Consider the following 19,037-nt stretch of genomic DNA (forward strand, 5'->3'; position numbering starts at 1 on the left):
TTCTTCTCTTTATCATCCTTGTGGTTATCAACAAACTAATCTTTCAACAAAGAGCAGTGGATTATTATACACCCCAAACTGAAAAGTATTTTGAGGTGATCAATGTGGATGGGTGGTTATAGATATCCTAAATAAAACTGAAATTTGAAAAGTTGAAGTGAAACTCAGCTTTCAATTAGGATTCTTATTTCTTTTTTTAAAAAGTATGGCCATCAGGGAGAAATAGAAGGAAAATATTATACTCCAAAGAGTAAAAAGTAGGTGTTACCTGCCAAGCAGCTATCTGTGCAAATATAAGGGGACATGTACCAAGGAATTATGATCATCCCCACAAAGTGATTCATATACAGTCACACTGAAAAATGTCAGCTTTCTGACAATTCCCTTAGTGAAAATATTCTAGGGATTTCCACCCTTAGTAATTACATGACTTAACATATCTAAGTTGAATCATTAAGCTGATGTCTTTGGTATCTTTGATAGGAAAATGCTTTTCAACTCTTAGAGCCAAAGAGCTTAATTATCGGGAGCAAATGGGTGGTTCAAATTCCCAGGTGGCTCCTCTTGTTGCCATTTTGTCTTTGTTTACAATTGTGTTGTCATTATGACCTAGTTCCTAAGTAGATAGCATTGGCTTGTAGGTGCTAAGTATTTCAAGGATCCCAAAGGGAATTACTATATGATGATAAATGTGTTGGTATGAAGGCAATTAAATATATTTTTAGGAGACAACTAATACAGATCTTTCTCTGTTCAATTATTCACTAAGTAAGAATCTCACATAAATATCAAAACTGAAGTATTTTGAAGGAATTTTCAAATATTCAATTCAAATATTGAATGTTTACTATGTTCTAGACACTTTTAGGTGCTGGAGATATGGTGATGGTAAGTGCAGACAAAGCTGTTGTTTCTGGAAACTATTTTATCATGAGAGTTATGCTTTTGGAACCTCTTAAAAAACTAAACAAAATAAATCTAGTTTGATTTTTTTAACAAGGTTAAATTACCTTGGAGATTCTCCAACAAGCACAACCATTGCACCTATATGGGTATTCCTTTTGTAAGAGTAGAAACATTGACCAACATTTAAGATCCACATTTATAGAGTTAAATGCATTCTTTCTAGACAATGCTAAGACTTTATACCACCCACAATATTGTTTCCTGGCCTCCTGTCCCCGTGGTTAGAACTTACAAATGACAGAAAAATGACAGAATATATGGTAATTCTCCAACTCCATTCTAACCCAGTGTCCAGATCAGGTCTTTGGGGATCTAAGTAACCCAAGCATATGCTAGAGATAACCTGAAATCCTAAAGAAAAGTTAGAAATGACTCACCATTCTGTGCATAGCCACTTTCTCCAGAAACGACTTGAAGTAAATAGAAAACCATACCAAAAGCTGTACCTAGAATCATCATTCTGAGAGAGAGAAAGAGAAGAGAGGGGAGGTGTGTGAGCCTGTGTGTAGGAATGAATGAGAGACAGAGCACCAGTGAGAGAGAGAGAGAGGCACCAATCTACAGCTTTAGCACTTTATACTTATTTAACCACAGACAGGGGGAAGTATAAACACAGCAAAAAAGAAGGCAAGTGCCAGAAACAGGAAGTCTGAGTAAAAGTATTGCTGTTGTAAGCAGAGGTAGAGGAAATGAAGGGATAGAGCATTTGAATTATTGTACCTCTTTGGTATTCCTGTAAGTCCCCAAACTTATTGTGTTTATTCCAGAATAAGGTAGTACATTCAAATATAGTCCAAGATACCTGAGACTATAGAGTGTGAATAAGGCTCAGTTCAAAAAATAATCACAAAACAAAACTGTAAACTTACAGAGCTAATCAATTGATTGGGGTAAGTTTTGCTTTAAGGAAAGATTCTGCACTTTATTAAGTACTTTATTGCAGATTATTTTAAAATAGATCATCTCCAATTTCTGAACATATACACTAGAGAATTTCACAAGAAATTCATTTTGTTTTCTGTGTATCCCAATACTTATACTTCACTGATCAAAGTAGGCATTCAAGAATTATTTATTTAGTTTAGAAGTTGGCAAACTACGGCCAAAGGGCAAAATTTGGCCCACCACCTATTTTTGCAAATAAAGTTTTATTGAAACATGGTTGCTTTTGTGCTACAGCAGCAGAGCTGAGGACTTGTGGCAGAAACTGTATGGCACACAAACCGTAAAATCTTTACTCTCTGGTCCTTCACAGAAAAAAACTGTTGATCCCTTGTTTAATAGATAAACAGTTATTTTCTCAGTGTATTTATAATAGGATTCTATTTCTGACAATGTGATTTCCACACATTTCAGGAACATATGGCATTTGCAAACCAAACTAGTACATACAATGTATATAAGGGGCAGAAGCCTGAGACAATGACAAAGATAATTCAGTCTCTCTGTAAACTTGTGTGTCAATCAAAACTATTCCCAACACAGCCTCAGGGTTAAAGTAGTGACACTTGTGAAGCCTAACTGACTTCCGGGAATTGTTGGATATTTTTCTTTAAACTGCTATTAGTATTCAAATGACGTTTCGTAGCAATCATTGTTATCAACAGGCAGAGGAAGCCTTCTGGAAGACAGAGGTCTGCTCAGGTCTTCCACTGGCTAATCACCTGGATTCAAGCTAGGAAACACCACTCACCTCTCTTTTAGAAAAAAGCCACAAGACTGCAATTATTAGGTGATGAGTACCGAAATGATGAGTAGGCAGTGTGTACTTAACTGTTTGATTCATAGATATTGGGTAGAATTGGCCCTACAGGACTATAAAAATGGCTAAATTAGCAAAGATGAGCAACACCCTCCCGTGCCTAAAACAGAGTCTTTGAAAGCTGCATGAGTTCACTTAACTCACCATTACAGTTATTGTGACAATCTCATAAAATAAGAAAAGAAGAAGTAAGGCATCTGTACCAGTCTCTAGAAGCCTGTCTTCAGTGTTGAGGCAGATCCAGTGATAGAGATGGGATGCCCTGTTCAGAAGATCACACCCTGGACTGCAAACTCAAGGGATATTTCTCTGCAAGAAGCCAACTGAACGGGCATAATCTATATCCTCCATCTGCTAAGGCCTACTTTTGGCATTTTCAAACATATTTCAAGCCAAATAAAGAGTGACAATTTTGTGCATCAGATAATAATTTCTGCCCTCATTTCTAATCTTGTCTAGAAAGCTTGGTTAGAAAATCATGAGTCTGATTCACAATTGGTATATTTTGTGCATTGAGCTGAATATCCTTCCAAGAAAGATACAATTATAAATTCTCATAAGCCAAATAAGTGTTAGAGGAGGAACCATGAATTATATATATATCCACCACCCCAGGTGTCATGAATTGTTCAGATTTTCACTCTATGGGTGAGTAATTGGGTCGTGTCTCTTTAAATTCTCTTGTTTATCATTTAAGTGGACTATCATTTTGATTGTATCTCTTTCCTTTAGTTGTGAAGATGTAAAAGAACAAAGCCAAGACACAATATTTTGGTACAGCATGTGCTAGTTTGCTCAGGGGATTTCCACTGGTGTACTTACTCTTTTTGGGTGGGGCAGGAGATGCTGAAGGACCTAGAGAGAAACCTAGATATAGCGTGGGGAGCTCAAAGAAACGTGAAGGCTCATTAGTCAGTCCTTCTAGAGATTCTTGGGGAACAATGGTGCTTTCTCTGTTTTCTTCACCAGTCTTGCTAGTCTTTTGAAACTTAGGAAGGCTGAGGAAGAACTGCCTTGCTCCACCCATTCCCCCAAATGAGAGACATTCACCTTGTTGCTTTGTCATTATTGTCCCTGAGAGAAGTGGAGAGCTAAGAAAAGCAGATCAGGAAAGACGCTCAGGGCACCAGAGCCTCCAGCTGAGAAGCCAGGATCCCAGCAGTGGACAGAGGACAAGACAGATCCTTGGACACAGCAAACTGGTTGGAGCACACATCCTTCCCTCCTCTTTTCCCATCATTTCCTTTCATCACTATCTTCTCTCTTCCCTCTCTGCTATGTTGTCCTCCTATGATGTGGTGGATCATAGAAGAGGAAAGCCATTGTATTGTTTCTCATACACAAGCAGAATTCAATAACCTTGTAAGACTCCCAGTATCAGTTGGTCATAACTTTCCTTTCTTCCTTTGTGTGTGAGGCTGTGTGTGTGTGTGTGTGTGTGATCATTCAGACTATTTATTAAACAGAGAAAGCATAGAATGCTTTTCTTTCATTTTCCTACTGTAATAAGTTACATGCCCTTTGTGTATATAATAGGTAGAGTCCTGAAGAACTCAGAGAACATACCTTTTAGCTAGATTTGGGATTCCAGGAAGGGGTGGGGGGGTGGCATTGGAAGAGTGTGTGCACCCTTTATTCGATTTTTGTTTTTTTGTTTTCTTGGTAGAAGTCCTCTCCCAGAAGTTCCAGGTTCCTCTCTTTTTCCCAGTCAGTGAGGACAAAGATTTTCCTGGGCAAATTCAGGCTGAGAATCTTTACTACTAATCTTCATTATCTGGACTCATCTCTTAGGACCAGAAATTTCATTTCCATCCTTGACAGAAATTATAAATTTAGTGGGACAGGCACCAATGCATTATCTCTTTCAGCACCCTTGGGAAACAAACTGTTTCAAGGGCAAAAGCACTTCTCAGAGTCAGTTTTTATATGAAGCTTATAAAACAGCCATTAACAGTTAGTAATTTGTCCTAAGTGAGAAAGATTTAAAAGTCACTCACCTTGTGACTGAAGACTGAAGGACAATAAAGTGAAACAACAACAGCTACAATAGTAATAATAAGCAGTATTATGTTGCTATGGAAATATCCTGGGAAAAATCTGATATTTGAAAAAATACTCAGAAAGTTCCAAAATATGTTCTGTGAAATCTGTATAAGTTCCCCCCATCCCTGTCACTTATCTAATTAGATATTACCCATGAGATGGGAAACAATCTTGAGCACCTACATGCTGGGAAAAAGAAATCAAGGCCAGCTTAGTGGAATGACTGGGGACCCCCAAGGACTATAGGGCATAAAAGAGGAATAAAAACACCCAAGGCTGTCAAGTAGGTGAGGGTGGCAGTCGGGAGCCCTAATCTTGCTCTAGTCTTAAATGAATTGTCTTTAGCATTTTACCAGTGTGTGCTGAGTCAGTCCCTAGGGCCCTAAGGGGGAGTCCCGGCATCACGAAGTTTCATTTCCAGGAGCACAGCATTTTCCTTGTTGTGGCTCTTCTTTCATTTCCCTTTCCTCCTTACCCTGCATCTTCAGCCCCCGGCCTTGCTGTCATGTCGTGCAACGAGTTCTTTCTGGGCAGAGTTTGAAGAGCTATTTTCGCCTTGACAAGATTTTAGTCTCTGTCTTTGAATGCAACAAAAATGGAGTCTTTGCTAATTTTTCACTCTTTGCTCATTTCTGCTAGACAGAGAGTGTTTTGATGTCAATACACGCGCAAATTTTGGTAAAAGCGTGAACCAGAATGCCAGTCCTTGAGGAAAGTGGTATGCCTTTTGGCAATGGCTCCAGGTCTGGTTGCTTTTGCCGACAGCTGGAACACAGCGTGGGTCTCTCTGTCCCTTCAGACCCTTACCAACAGACAAACAGTTCAGACCAGGCCCATTTTCTCTGATCGCAGGTCTCTGATCCCAAGAGGCTTTAAAGAACAGTAAAACTCCAGAGCTAGGGTTCCAAATTTGGGTACTCCATGCATCTCCTGAAACTCCAAACAATACATGGAGATAAAAGATTTTTCTTTTCTTAGAACCTCAGATGGGACTGTGACAAAAATATTTAAATTCCAATACATTGACTCGGGGGAGACACCATGATAAAGCACCTGAGCTGTCCTCATGGGGACAACGGACTATACAAGACCTGAGCAGCTGTGTCTGAGACTCTTGATTTGAGTTTCCTGGTTAGTTCTCTTAATTCTTGGCAGGTGACGGGAGTTTATGTCCGACACGATACAACTCAAGCATCAAGTATTTGTGCTGGTCACCACCTTCCCTACTCTGGGCAGATGAGAAAAGGCTGTCCTTTCTTATTCTACTAACACTGACTGGAAGGAGGCTGGCCTTACTCCCGAGGAGGCTTCTCATCATTTTCTTCTCTCTCAGAACTGCGTGTGCACTTTCTAAAGCAACTCTCTTCCTCCCTACAAACAGCACAGTCTATTTCTTGACTTTAGCCAGGTTGTGTGCTTTCTCTGGCTGAACTGTGTTCCACTACTAGAAGCAGAAAGGAGGGCATTTATTTTGGGTAGATGCAAAGTAATAAAGGTGGCGGCAGCAGGCAGGGAATTTTAAATTTGTACAGAGTACATCTTGTACTTGTGTTTTCACTGAAAGGACTCATCTTTTTTCCAGTTTATCATGGGAAGCTGGGTTTTGCCTGCACTGGTTATTTTACAATGTCTTTCAGCAAGGCAAAATCTTATTTTAAGTAAAGTCTCAGATGGTTCTGGGCAGTGTTGTGTGCCCAAGTTTTCAGAGGTCCTTCATCAAGGCCTTAGGGGTAACAGAGGATGTAGGCAGGAAAGGAGGAAGCTGAACCAGCATGCTATAAGTCTATCTCCAGCATGGTGATGTTTGGGAAATATGAATCATTGCTCCCTCCCTACTCCTACCCATGGGTTTTCCTTTCCTGTTTTGCTCTTCTCATGCCCCACTCCTCACACATTCTGAACTTTTCACTCAGGAGAGAAAGGTGGCAGTTGAAAACGTTTAAAAAGAGAGTTCTTTCCTGGCTTTTGAATTCAAAAGCCAGAGTCGAAGAGAAGAGTGGGGTATATAGGGTCACAAAGGAGAGGATTCTCAACTCCTTTGCCCCCTCAAATATCACTTCCTCTATCCCTCAGACTAAACAAGTGTCCACTTTGAGGGAGAAAAAATGGAGAGAAGGGGCAGGGAAAGAGGGAATGTTCCCAGGCTGACAGGGACCAAGTGGGAGAGCTCAGGTGGAAAAGAATGGAACCCACAACTGCAAACCATATGCCAACACCTGGGATCTCCTTGCAAAGTGAGTCAGATTCCCTTCTCTTCACTCTGGGAGACCCTACACAATGCCATAATTCAGAGCTCCACCAGCCATCCTTCCCGCAGGAAATGGCGAGGGCTTCACTTCACCACAGACATCAATTTCTGCTACAACTTCCCAACAAGGACAAGATTCTAACACAGTCTGGCTTTCTCCCCATCAAAGTGTCAGGTAATTCTTAAGTCCTGGAGGAGAACGGCCATTCAGATGGGGCTGGAAATAGGGAAAAGAAATCCTTCTCCTTGTTCCCCCACTATGGAGAGACTGTACTTGAGGGACTGAAGGAAACAATGTGAGAATACTCAGAGCCAGGAGAATAGTAACATTCCTACTGCTTAAAACCTAATTTATAGTGTAGTTTTCTGTGTTAGATTTTGTTTGGAAAATGAATGAGGTCCACGTCTTAAAAATTTTAAATCTCTAGATTCTATTTGAGAGGGCATGGATTTGGAATGACACCTGGGCTGCTATTCAACTCTGGCTAGTGCCTCTCATCAGCAAAATGGGGGAATGATATTTAATTCTGAGGACCATTCTGTGGTTGAAGTACATGCTTCAGTGACTGTCACATAGGTATTTAGTGCCTGCAAGTTTTCTCCACCATCTGCATTCATCAAGAGGGAAACAAAAGTAGCAGATGATGTTGTAAAATGTTACACCATGTATCTCCCCTTCTATTAACTTTTACCCCATGACCCTCCTCCAACAGGTCTCTACTGCCCCAAGTGAAAATTATCATACTAGAAAACAGAGACTTCAATTTTTTGTTTTCAATTTCAAAGGCACACTCTATAAGGTGGGAAAAATTTAGAGCAATTTTTTTTAGGTAAGACATGTCCTCCTTTCTCTGCATCATATGAAGCCAATTCAATACACACACCCATTCTCACCCACACCCCTCCCTCCCTCCCCTCCCTCTCTTTCTCTCATAACTAGATACAGAGCTTGTAACTGAGGGAGAGAAAGGGATAGAAAGTGAGTAGAAAAGAGAGAGCACTCATGACATGGAGCCCAGAATCCTAACCTCCCTACACTAGGATATAAGTCCAAGGTGAAGGAGAAGGTCCCTCAATAGGCTTGGGGGATGCAAGAAAGAAGGGACATGTGCTTCATTTCTCACCAACATGCTGAAGTGACCATCCCACAGGTGTCCCCAAGCCTCTAGAGCACTGGAGAACAGAGTAGAGATGGCTGCCAAGGGTGGTTGGGCACAAAGTCTTGAGCTGGTCTCACAAAGTCCCTGCATGCCTCCAGGCCCCACGGAGAAGCCTGATGTTTTTGTTTGTTTGTTTGTTTGTTTTTCTGCATCCCAGAGAGTTGTGTGGATATGACACCAAGATGCTATGAGTTAGGGGCCACTGTCAACAAATCCCATATGCTGGAGGTGTAGGGGACCAGCTGGAGCCTCAGATGCCTCAGAAGATGCCTGGGGATGTAACATGTGTGAGGTCTGGATAAAATAGCTTATTTCAGAAGATGCCAGGGAAGAATGAAACACTTTTGGAAGACTATGGGTTCAAGGGCCACACTATTCCTCTAGTGACATGACATCATTAAACCACCACTCGTGTCAAACCCCAGACAAAACTAAAAGTCAACCATGGAAAAAGAATGGGGAAAGAAGAAAATCCCAAATTAATTAATGTAGTCAACCCCCAAGAATCACACAATTTTAAAACTGGAATTGGGGGGGGGGGTTGCTTAGGAGGTTGTTTATCTGGATTCTTTCTAACTAGAGAGAAGTAGAGTGAGCCCAAGAGAAGTTTAACTGTTTGCGCACAGACTTGGTTTCAGAAGTCACGGCAGTTTTACAGGTAGCTGAGCTAAGATGTTACTTAAAATCACTTGGTCTGTGAGAGCCTTTGTAAAAAAAGAGATTCCTGGTACATTCAGTTGAACCCTGAATACCCAGCCCACTTTGCTGCAACTTGCTTTTGTCCCTGTCTGTGTGAATATTGCACTATTTTTTCTAGCTGCAAAGAATGCTCAGTTGTGCAAGAAGTGTAATTCCTGGGGCTCCTGGGTGGCTCAGTCAGTTGGGCGGCTGACTTTGGCTCAGGTCATGATCTTGCAGTCCATAGGTTCGATCTCTGCATCATGCTCTGTGCTGACAGCTCAGAGCCTAGAGCTGCTTTGGATTCTGTGTGTGTGTCTCTCTCTGCCCCTCCCTGACTCACGCTCTGTCTCTCTCTCTCTCAAAAATGAATAAACATTAAAAAAAAAACTTTAAAAAGAAGTGTGATTCCTTATTCCTGTAGCTCAACTTTATTTTTACCTTTGGTCCCTATTCTACTGGAGGTAAACAACTTGATCTTGCTAATGCTGAATAAAATGCATTTGATTGAATGATGGTTGGGTACCATGCTTAAGAATGGTTTGAGTTTTAGGAGTTGGGTGTATATAAAGAAAGGTAAATATTATGGAAGGCACTGGATTCTTTTAAAACATAGATAAATGCCTAACTTGGCACTTTCTCTGGAAGCAGTCATGGAAACTCACCCACAGCTTGGTTGAAGAATAACGGAATGTTCCTCACTACTGACAATCATCTGTATACTCTCTCCTGCTCTGATCCATGCCTGGATAGGCACCTTCTTCATCTGTTTCCATCACCTTCTTACCATTCCCATCCTCCTGCCAGGCCAGGCTGGTGGCAGCCTCTGACTCTTACTGAAAAGTCTCATTGCTGCAGATTGAGTATATTGAAGTTCTCCTCACCATTTCCTTAGGGAGAATTATAACATATAAAATTAAAAAAAAAATAACCTTATTCTTTTGCATGTATATATCCAGTCATTGGAAAGGCTGTTTGTCAGAAAGGCTATTTCTCATTTCATTTGTGTTGGCACTCCTTTCTAGAATCAACTAACCATCAAAACCCTAGAGGAGAAAACAGGAAAAAACCTCTGACCTCAGCCACAGCAATTTCTTACTTGACACACCTCCAAAGGCAAGGGAATTAAAAGAAAAAATGAACTATTGGGACGTCATCAAGATAAAAAGCTTCTGCACTGCAAAGGAAACAATCAATAAAACTAAAAGGCAACCAACGGAATGGGAAAAGATATTTGCAAATGACATATCGGACAAAGGGCTGGTATCCAAAATCTATAAAGAACTCACCAAACTCTACACCTGAAAAACAAATAATCCAGTGAAGAAATGGGCAGAAAACATGAATAGACACTTCTCTAAAGAAGACATCCGGATGGCCAACAGGCACATGAAAAGATGCTCAACGTCGCTCCTCATCAGGGAAATACAAATCAAAACCACACTCAGATATCACCTGATGCCAGTCAGAGTGGCCAAAATGAACAAATCAGGAGACTATAGATGCTGGAGAGGATGCGGAGAAACGGGAACCCTCTTGCACTGTTGGTGGGAATGCAAACTGGTGCAGCCCCTCTGAAAAACAGTGTGGAGGTTCCTCAAAAAATTAAAAATAGATCTACCCTATGACCCAGCAATAACACTGCTAGGAATTTACCCAAGGGATACAGGAGTGCTGATGCATAGGGGCACTTGTACCCCAATGTTTATAGCAGCACTGTCAACAATAGCCAAATTATGGAAAGAGCCTAAATGTCCATCAACTGATGAATGGATAAAGAAATTGTGGTTTATATACACAATGGAATACTACTTGCAATGAGAAAGAATGAAATATGGCCTTTTGTAGCAACGTGGATGGAACTGGAGAGTGTTATGACAAGTGAAATAAGCCTTACAGAGAAAGACAGATACCATATGTTTTCATTCTTATGTGGATCCTGAGAAACTTAACAGAAGGGGAGGGGAGGGGAAGGAAAAAAAAAGTTAGAGAGGGAGGGAGGCAAACCATAAGAGACTCTTAAAAACTGAGAATAAACTGAGGGTTGTTGGAGGAGGGGAGGAAGAGGAGGGTGGGTGATGGGTATTGAGGAGGGGACCTGTTGGGATGAGCACTCGGTGTTGGATGGAAACCAATTTGACAATAAATTTCGTATTAAAAAATATGAGGTTATTTTTTAGGATCTAAGTTCTCTTCCATTCTATATGTCTCTCCTTGTGCCAGTACTACACTGCCTTTATTGCTATAGCTTTGTAGTTAAGTTTTAAAATCAGGAAATGTGAGTTCTCCAACTTTGTTCTTTTCCACAAGAATGTTTTGGCTATTTTGAGTGTCAGGCATTTCCACGAGTTTTAGGATCAGGTTGCCAATTTCTTCAGATAAGGTAACTGAAATTTGATAGGATTACATGAAATCTAAAAATTGATTTGGCGAGTATTGATATATAAACAATATTAAGTCTTCCAATTCATTAATGCAGAGTACTTTTCCATTTTTAAGGTTTTAACTAATTTCTTGAACAGTGTTTTGTGCATTTCAATATACAAGTCTCATATTCTTTTTTGTTTAACTTATTCCTAAGTATTTAAATCTCTTTGATGCTCCTATAAATGGTCTTGTCATCTTAATTTCCTTTTCATGTTAATTGCTTGGGTATAATGATACAACTGCTTTTAGAATATGGTTCTTATATCCTCATAAACTTTCTTCTCTCTTTAAATGTTTACTTATTTTTAAGACAGAGAGAGAGAGAGCAAGTGGGGGAGAGGCAGAGAGAGGGAGATATAGAATACAAGTTTTTCTTAATTCTCTCACCTCAGGTTGAGGAAGTTTCTTCCTATCTCTACTTTGATGAGTATTTTAATCATGAAAAGGTGTTGTATTTTGTCAAATGCTTTTTTGCATCTATTGAGGAGATTATGTGTGTTTGTTTTTTAATAGGGTGTATCACTTTTATAATTTTTAAATGTTAAACCAATCATCTATTCCTTGGTCATAACCTTGTTATGTTACCGGATTCAGTTTTGCTAGTTGAGGATTTTTGCATCCATATTCATACAGGACATTGATCTGTAGTTTTTTCTTGTGATATCGTTGTTTGGTTTTGGTATAGGGTAATAGTGGGAATAAGTTCGGAAGTCTCCCAAGCTCTTTAATTTGTTTGCTAGAATTTGTGAAGGATTAGCTTTAAACTTTCTCTAAATGTTTGATAGGATTTATCAGTGAAGCCATGTAGGCCTTTTAATTGTTGGAAGTTTTAAAATTATTAATTCAATATCTTTATTGGCTTAGGGTTATTCAGATTTTCTATTTCTTCTTGAGTTATTTTTGGTAGTCTTTGTCTTCCTAGGAATTTGTTTATCATCTCAGTTAGCTAATTTGTTGGCATACAGCTGTTTATAGTATTCCCTTACAATCCTATTCTTGTAGGATCAATAGTGATGTCTCCTCTTTCATTTCTGATTTTAGCACTTTGAATCTTTTTCTTTCTTAGTCAGTCTAGTTAAAGGTTTATGTAGATTTCGTTGATCTTTTCAAATGTCTGACTTACCATTTTTAAGAAAATCATAGAGAGGAGAGAAAAGGAGAGGGCAATATCTTTTGAGACTATCCCTTATAGTCCCATATCTGATTAGGGAAAGTATTACTAACAAAGGAGTCATACTTTAGTATTATAGTATGATTAGCTAGAATCACAGCACAAATACAGGAAGAGATGAATCATAGTTCAGATGATGTGATTTAAAGAATTATATGTTGCTTGTGGGATTCCAGTGAGACTTATTGAAAAATCTCTTATTTCACATTAAGTGATAAGCTCACAGATGTGCACAGGGGACATAAATCTCTTTCTTTGAAACTGCATTTTATTTCATGGTAGCTATAAGTGTTGTGGAAAGCATTTTTTGACTAATAGGACACTGAGGTGGTCTCTTCAGGTCTGAGAGACTGGAAAAGATTAATGTGTGGCTTAATGAATGGTGGTTAGATGTGTAGAGTTTGGCTCCTTTCAAGGTATATCATCTTTAAGTTGGGTTCTTTGGGGCAGATTGGTATAGCAGTTAAGAGGATGGGTTTGGAATCTTTACAGATCTGCATTGTTAAAAATAGCAGTGTGACCCTAGAGAGGTTATTCAACAACTGAAAGTCTGAGTTTCCTACTGAATAGATTGTTGTCATAATTAAATGAGATAAAGCATCTAGATGTTCAGCACGTATTAGTGGTGATGGTGGTGCTGACGATGACGATGATGACAGTGATGATGACGATATAGGGTAGTGAACTCCATGCATATGCACTTACTCACTTGGCTCTTTCAGGAGATGTTGTTAATTTCAAGCCTATTACCTTCCCTGACTGAACTGCAGCCCTTCAGTCTACTGCTTTTTGCCCGTAGCTTTCCTACTATGAGCTTTATTTTGCTGTCCTACCTGGGATTTTTTCCACTCACCATTCAGAACTTTCAGACTTTTCTTTGGATCAGAGTACTCATAATTCCTTCTTCCCCCCACCCCCCATTATGGTCATATCAATTCCTAATTATCTGCTGGTATTCATAAAGTACTCTTACTTTGCATCATTCATTCCCTCAATTGATTCCTAAACAAACATTTCTTGTAATTGTAAAACATCTACCTAGAAAGTTGAGGGAAAGGGGTAGTTTCTTTTTTCAGTGTTAATCAGAGAAAGACTGAAAGTGATGCCTTATGACTAACTTTTGAAGAAATGAGAAATGAAAAGAATTCATGCTGATGAAGTCTTTGTCTGAAGTTGGTGGGTTAGCATTAAGTACAAACTGCCAACATTTTTTTCCATTATCTTGACTAAAAATTTCATTTTCCAAGTGATGAAATTAAAAATTTCCAGGTTACAATAACTTTAAACACTGTAAAATATAATTTTGGATCCATTTTTCAGTTCATTTGGGAATGTGAAACACAGTGATGAATTATCATCTTGATGACCAAATAGGAGAAAAAATGCTATGCTGCAGTGAATCAAAATCAATGGGAATGCAGAGGGGGGGCAGGGAGGAAAACCACAACTTATATCTATGGACAAGGAAATGACCATGAAAAACATTTATAATAATAATTATTATTATTAATTAATTTATTTTTTTTGCTAAGTGAAGGACAAATAAAAATTCACATAAAGTAAGGAGGAAAGATAGATGTAAGGAATATTTGTCTACCATAAATTTGGAATAAATGCAGACTGTAGTGAGGACTGCTTCCTTCATAACCTCCTTCCATCAGTAAGGGGAGTTTTTTAAATCATTCTAGGGAGTGGGCAGCTTTGTTTCTTCTTTGATAGATACTTATCTCTTCCATCCGCCACCTCCTTACCTATCTCCTGTTGGGACATAATGCTCAAGGTCTGCATCTACACAGCAATAGAATAGGAGGCTGCAAGGGGAAAGTCTCAATACACTGTGTGACTGACCTCCAAAGATTAATTTGCCTGGTTTTATATTTTATTATATTTTATTTTATTTTATTTTATTTATGAGAGAAAGAGGGACAGGGAGGGACAGAGGGAGAGGGAGAGGGAGAGGGAATTCTAAGCAGGCTGTGCGATCATGACCTGAGCTGAAGTCAAGAGTCAGACATTTAACCAACTGAGCCACCCAGGTGCCCCAGCCTTTATTTTAAATCGCCTGACTCTGGGGATTTAATAGAATGAGTCTAGGTTTGCATGGAATCAAAAGAGGAAGCCAAGTAACAGAATCAACTTTTGGTGCAGAAGACAACAGAGACAGCAGATCTGAGGGCCCAGCCAGCAATAATAGCCACCATTTGCTGAATGGTTCTAGACCAGGTTCCTGCTAAATGCTTTAAGGCTCTTATCTTTGCAAAACATTATTATATGCATTTCTAAAATTAGAAACCTGAGACTCAGAGGAGTGGCTTGCACAGTTTCTCTCCACCAACCTACAACTCCTCTCTGATGTGATCTGTGCCTCTCTAAATCTGCTGAATAAAGAAAGCTTGAAAATTAAATTAATTCATGTAGTAGTTTAGACTCATTTTCTTTTGCTGAGGTCAACAAACATCAAGAATTGCTACTCATGGGTTTTCAGAAAAACCTTTACAAACATGAAGAATGTTACTAAAATACATGCAAACCTTAAATCCATCATGTTTTTATTGCTGCACTATCTCCCAGCCCTTTGGCTATCTGAAATGGTTCTTCAGATGTCTCTCTCTGTTTTTCTGCTCCTGCTTAGTTAAGATCAATTCTCAGTGAAAGCAAGCTGTAGTCCTAAACACGCTTTTGTTGTTGTTGTTGCTGCTGCTTTTATTTATTTTTGAGAGGCAGAGAATGAGAGAGAGGGACAGAGAGAGAGGGACACAGGCTCTGCACAGTCAGCGCAGAGCCCAATTCAGGGCCTGAACTCATGAACTGTGAGATCATGATCTGGACCAAAATCTGGAAACAGTCACTTAATGGACTGAGTCACCCGGGTGCACCTGAAACGTGTTTTTTCCCTTTTTTCCTTTTCTGGTCCCTTCCCTGTTTTTGTTGCAGATAACAGACAATTGGCTTTCTTTCTGGGTGGCTACAGCAATTCCTGTCCTTGTTATCTCACAGTTACTATGTTAAGCAATATCTTAACCATTGCAGGCAAGCATCTGAATGTTTCCCAATGATTTACCAACATGCTTGCTGAACAACAACAAAAAGGTGTTCAGGTAGGAAATTCTAGAGAGATTAGGTTTTCCTGTTTACATAGTTTAGCCAATAGTTCTATCTTGACATGCTGACTTTTGTTTTGGTAATGCACCAGAAGTGGATTTTATTTTAGTCACCTAGAAGTACTGGTGTGCTATGAGACAGTTCAAATGAGTAGGATTTGATCTTTTTTTTCCCCAGGCAATAGAAACACAATACAAATCATGACCCTATTTTGAATTGAAGTTAGAAGGATCCTCCCCACACTCTTCTTCTGCTTGGTTTCTGAGGCCCAATATAAACCCCTTTATATCTATTGACCTGTTACCTTTTTGAGCTGTTAGCCAACTTATGGTCTCAGTCAGCATTTTAGGCCAGAAGCATGTTGATATAAAATTTTGCTTACGGATACAAATTGTTCTTGAACAAATTGTGGGAACAAAGGGCTTTGTTTAATCTGACACTCTGTTTGTGGTTTATAGGTGTTAAAAACATTTTCCCCAATAAGGGAACACCCAAAATACATGTCATTAGCACTTTGGCAATTGTAAAATAAAAATGAATGGATGGATTGTTTCTGTGGGTAATTCTGGAACTTAAAAACATTAGACCCTCCAAAAGCTTATCTACTACCATTTTGAGTTGTATTTCCATGTGTCCAGAGTAAAAAATATTTTAGGTTCAGTAGTATTCACTATCAAAAATGTGATATCTAGGCAATGTTTTACATGGCACTCAAAAAAAAAAAAAAAAAAAAAAAGGAAAGAAAGAAAAAGGAAAGAAAAAGAAAGCAAGAAAAGAAAAAGAAAAATTTCCCAGATAATTTGATCAAGTCCTGAAGACAGCTTTTTATTTCAGAGATTTAAAAATTTTTATTCAGATATGAGTCGTTATTCTAGTAAGATGAATTAAGCTGGTCACTGAAAAGAAGGTAAGAATTGACTAAACAAGCAGTTTTGTTCTTAAGGATGATTCTTAATGAATTAAGAATCCTCAAGGAGTAGAAAAGAAGAACACAGAAAAAGATGTTACTATCTGAATAACAGAATAGAATAGGATTTTGTAGTAGTATTTTCGGTAATTTGCTCCAAATCTGATTGAAGAGGAAATTTCATAATGATTTTAATTCATGTTCCCTCTCAGTTAGTGTTGCAGAGAAGGCTTATATAATTGGAAATAGGTCAGCCAGTGTTAGTGAGTGATTTACAATTGTGGAGCACATGCTCAGCAAAGTAATTCAGGTCAGTGTCCTGCTAAGCACGATTCCACTTGTGTAAGGAGCTCAGCTCTCACAATGCACATCTATGTGTCATGTGAACACAAGGAGGAAAAAAGTGGAGGTCACATTGACTTCTTTCCAAAGTGATGAAATAGAGTTGCAATCCATTCGGTGGGTTTGGGTATAATTATGAGACTAGCCAGTTGGACTTCAAGCTGGGATAGAAACCAATAGACAGTAACTGTTTAAAATTGCCTTTAAAGCAGAATATCATTACTGTGGCATCAAATACTTCAAAAGTCTAGTGAATTAGGTAACGTAGAGAGATGCTTAATTAGGTGCTATAAATAAAACGCTTCCTTAGGGCAATGTATGGTTAAAAAAAACACAAAAAAGCTGAGAGGGCATAATAAAGACAACAACTTACTTGGCAAGTACTTACAATTGCTTTAGAACCAACAACACTGATATGTGAATTTGATATTCTTATTTACTGAAATTCACCAAATCTAGATGACATCAGTTGTAAGGTTCATTCCAATTTCAGAGATGTTAGCTGATAGGGAAAAAAAGTCCATCTTATGAAAAATGTCCTTTGATCAGGAGGCACTTTTGTCATCCTGGCCCCTGTAAACACCTGTCTTTGATATTGTAAACAATAGAATTATACTGCTTGGAGAATGCTATTTTGCTTATTCTTGTCCTTAATTCAGACAGCATTCCTTATGAGATCATACAAATTGTATGGACCATGCTATGAAGCTGAGTCAGGGGCGATCAAAAGTTGCAAAGCACATGACTTGTGTATAAAGTATTATGCCTCACCAGTGGGGGGATGGGTCCCTCCCAGTCCATGGATCACTCTCTTTCCTTCTGTAATACTGATTGGCTACATTTCCAGGAACCAGCAACAGATCTAGAATCCTGAGTTTCCAATCAACTTTAGCATCTTAAGGTTGGGGAAGAGACAAAGTGGGACTGTCTCCCTGGTGTCTTCTTAACCCATAGAGGTTAATGCCTTGTCAGGGAGGGGACCTGGACACTTACTGCTCAGTGGGAGTTCAGTGTTTGGTTGGAATGAGAAATTATAATGGATCAGATGCTCTGGTTCTCCTAATTGCCTCTGTGATGGCCTCCACCATTTTATTCATATAAGCTTGGGGACTCCTTGTCTACTTGGGGATTGGCATTTAGTTCCCACAGATGGAGGTGAGAGGGACACTGAGCTAGAAAGACTAAATGTTTATACCTGGTTGGGACATGTAGACCTTAGAACACCAACTTTTTCAGACTCTTCTTAACAAACCATAATAAGTACACAGTACACTACCTGTCAACACTATTCTGAAAAAGTTAATGCATATGGATAAGAAAGACGAGACAAGTAAGACTGTCTTTGTCTTATTCCGTGGCTAGAGCTTTCCTTTAGGAAGGAAATTTCTTAGGAAGGAAGCAGAGAGCCAATGTTTTGGATGTCTATATGACTAGATGTCTTAGCACCTTTCAATTTACCATTTTGTGTAATAAAATAAACATTTTGGGTGATAGTAACTAAACATATTAGATTACATATTTGTGTAGGTCTAATAGCTTTGCCACTGAAGTCAAATTAAAATCTATTCTGTGTTTTACAAGGAGAAAGAGCTAAAAACCTATATTCTGATCGATTTCTGAAATGGTTAAAGCATTGCTCTGGACCATAAAACCAGGACCGTGGTTTGGAAACAATCTTTGATATTATCTTAAAATCTTCAAAACAAAATGCAAGTGTGGCCGTATTTTTTTTTTTTTTTTTTAGCTGATCTGCCATACATGTATTTTAGTGTCTGTCTGATTGCGCTCAGATGTGGGTAAGCAGCGGGGAGGAAAAAATAATGTTTCTTTACTCTGTGGATAAAAAGACTTCAAATTACGTGCATCTCACATACTTTGGTAATCTGCCCCACATTCTACAGCATGATGTGGGCTAGATACTGCTAATTTGGTGTTTATTTCTTGGGGGAAAACAAACTTTGAAGAGAATGCTGCTACAGATAGGTGGTAATGTCGGAGCTGTGCGAAGAGAAATTGATAACTCTCAATAAAGACCTCAAGGAGATTTAATCACAGTTATGGTGGCTCCCCCTATGAGCAATTGATTTGGGGAATCCCAAATTGTGTCCTCCCTGGCCATTTTTGAGACATCAGCATTCACTCTCATTTTTTTTTTTTTTTCAGATGAAAGCAACTGAATAGGAGGTACCATGTAGACACCAAAGAACTAAGCAAGGACTTTCATATATTCA

At 39.0% G+C, this 19,037-nt stretch overlaps 1 protein-coding gene across 1 annotated transcript in view; it reads right to left on the minus strand.

Moving 5' to 3' along the window:
- IL7R (interleukin 7 receptor) overlaps positions 1-1,512 on the minus strand; it is a 28,582-nt gene extending 27,070 nt beyond the window's left edge. Inside the window, exon 1 of the mRNA XM_030331427.1 lies at positions 1,344-1,512. Coding sequence (XP_030187287.1) covers positions 1,344-1,425 — 82 coding nt within the window. The 5' untranslated portion in view covers positions 1,426-1,512. The remainder of the gene's footprint in view (positions 1-1,343) is intronic.
- Positions 1,513-19,037: the final 17,525 nt, after the last annotated feature.

The sequence above is a fragment of the Lynx canadensis genome, chromosome A1 (assembly GCF_007474595.2).
Source record: "Lynx canadensis isolate LIC74 chromosome A1, mLynCan4.pri.v2, whole genome shotgun sequence".
Lineage (NCBI taxonomy): Eukaryota > Metazoa > Chordata > Mammalia > Carnivora > Felidae > Lynx > Lynx canadensis.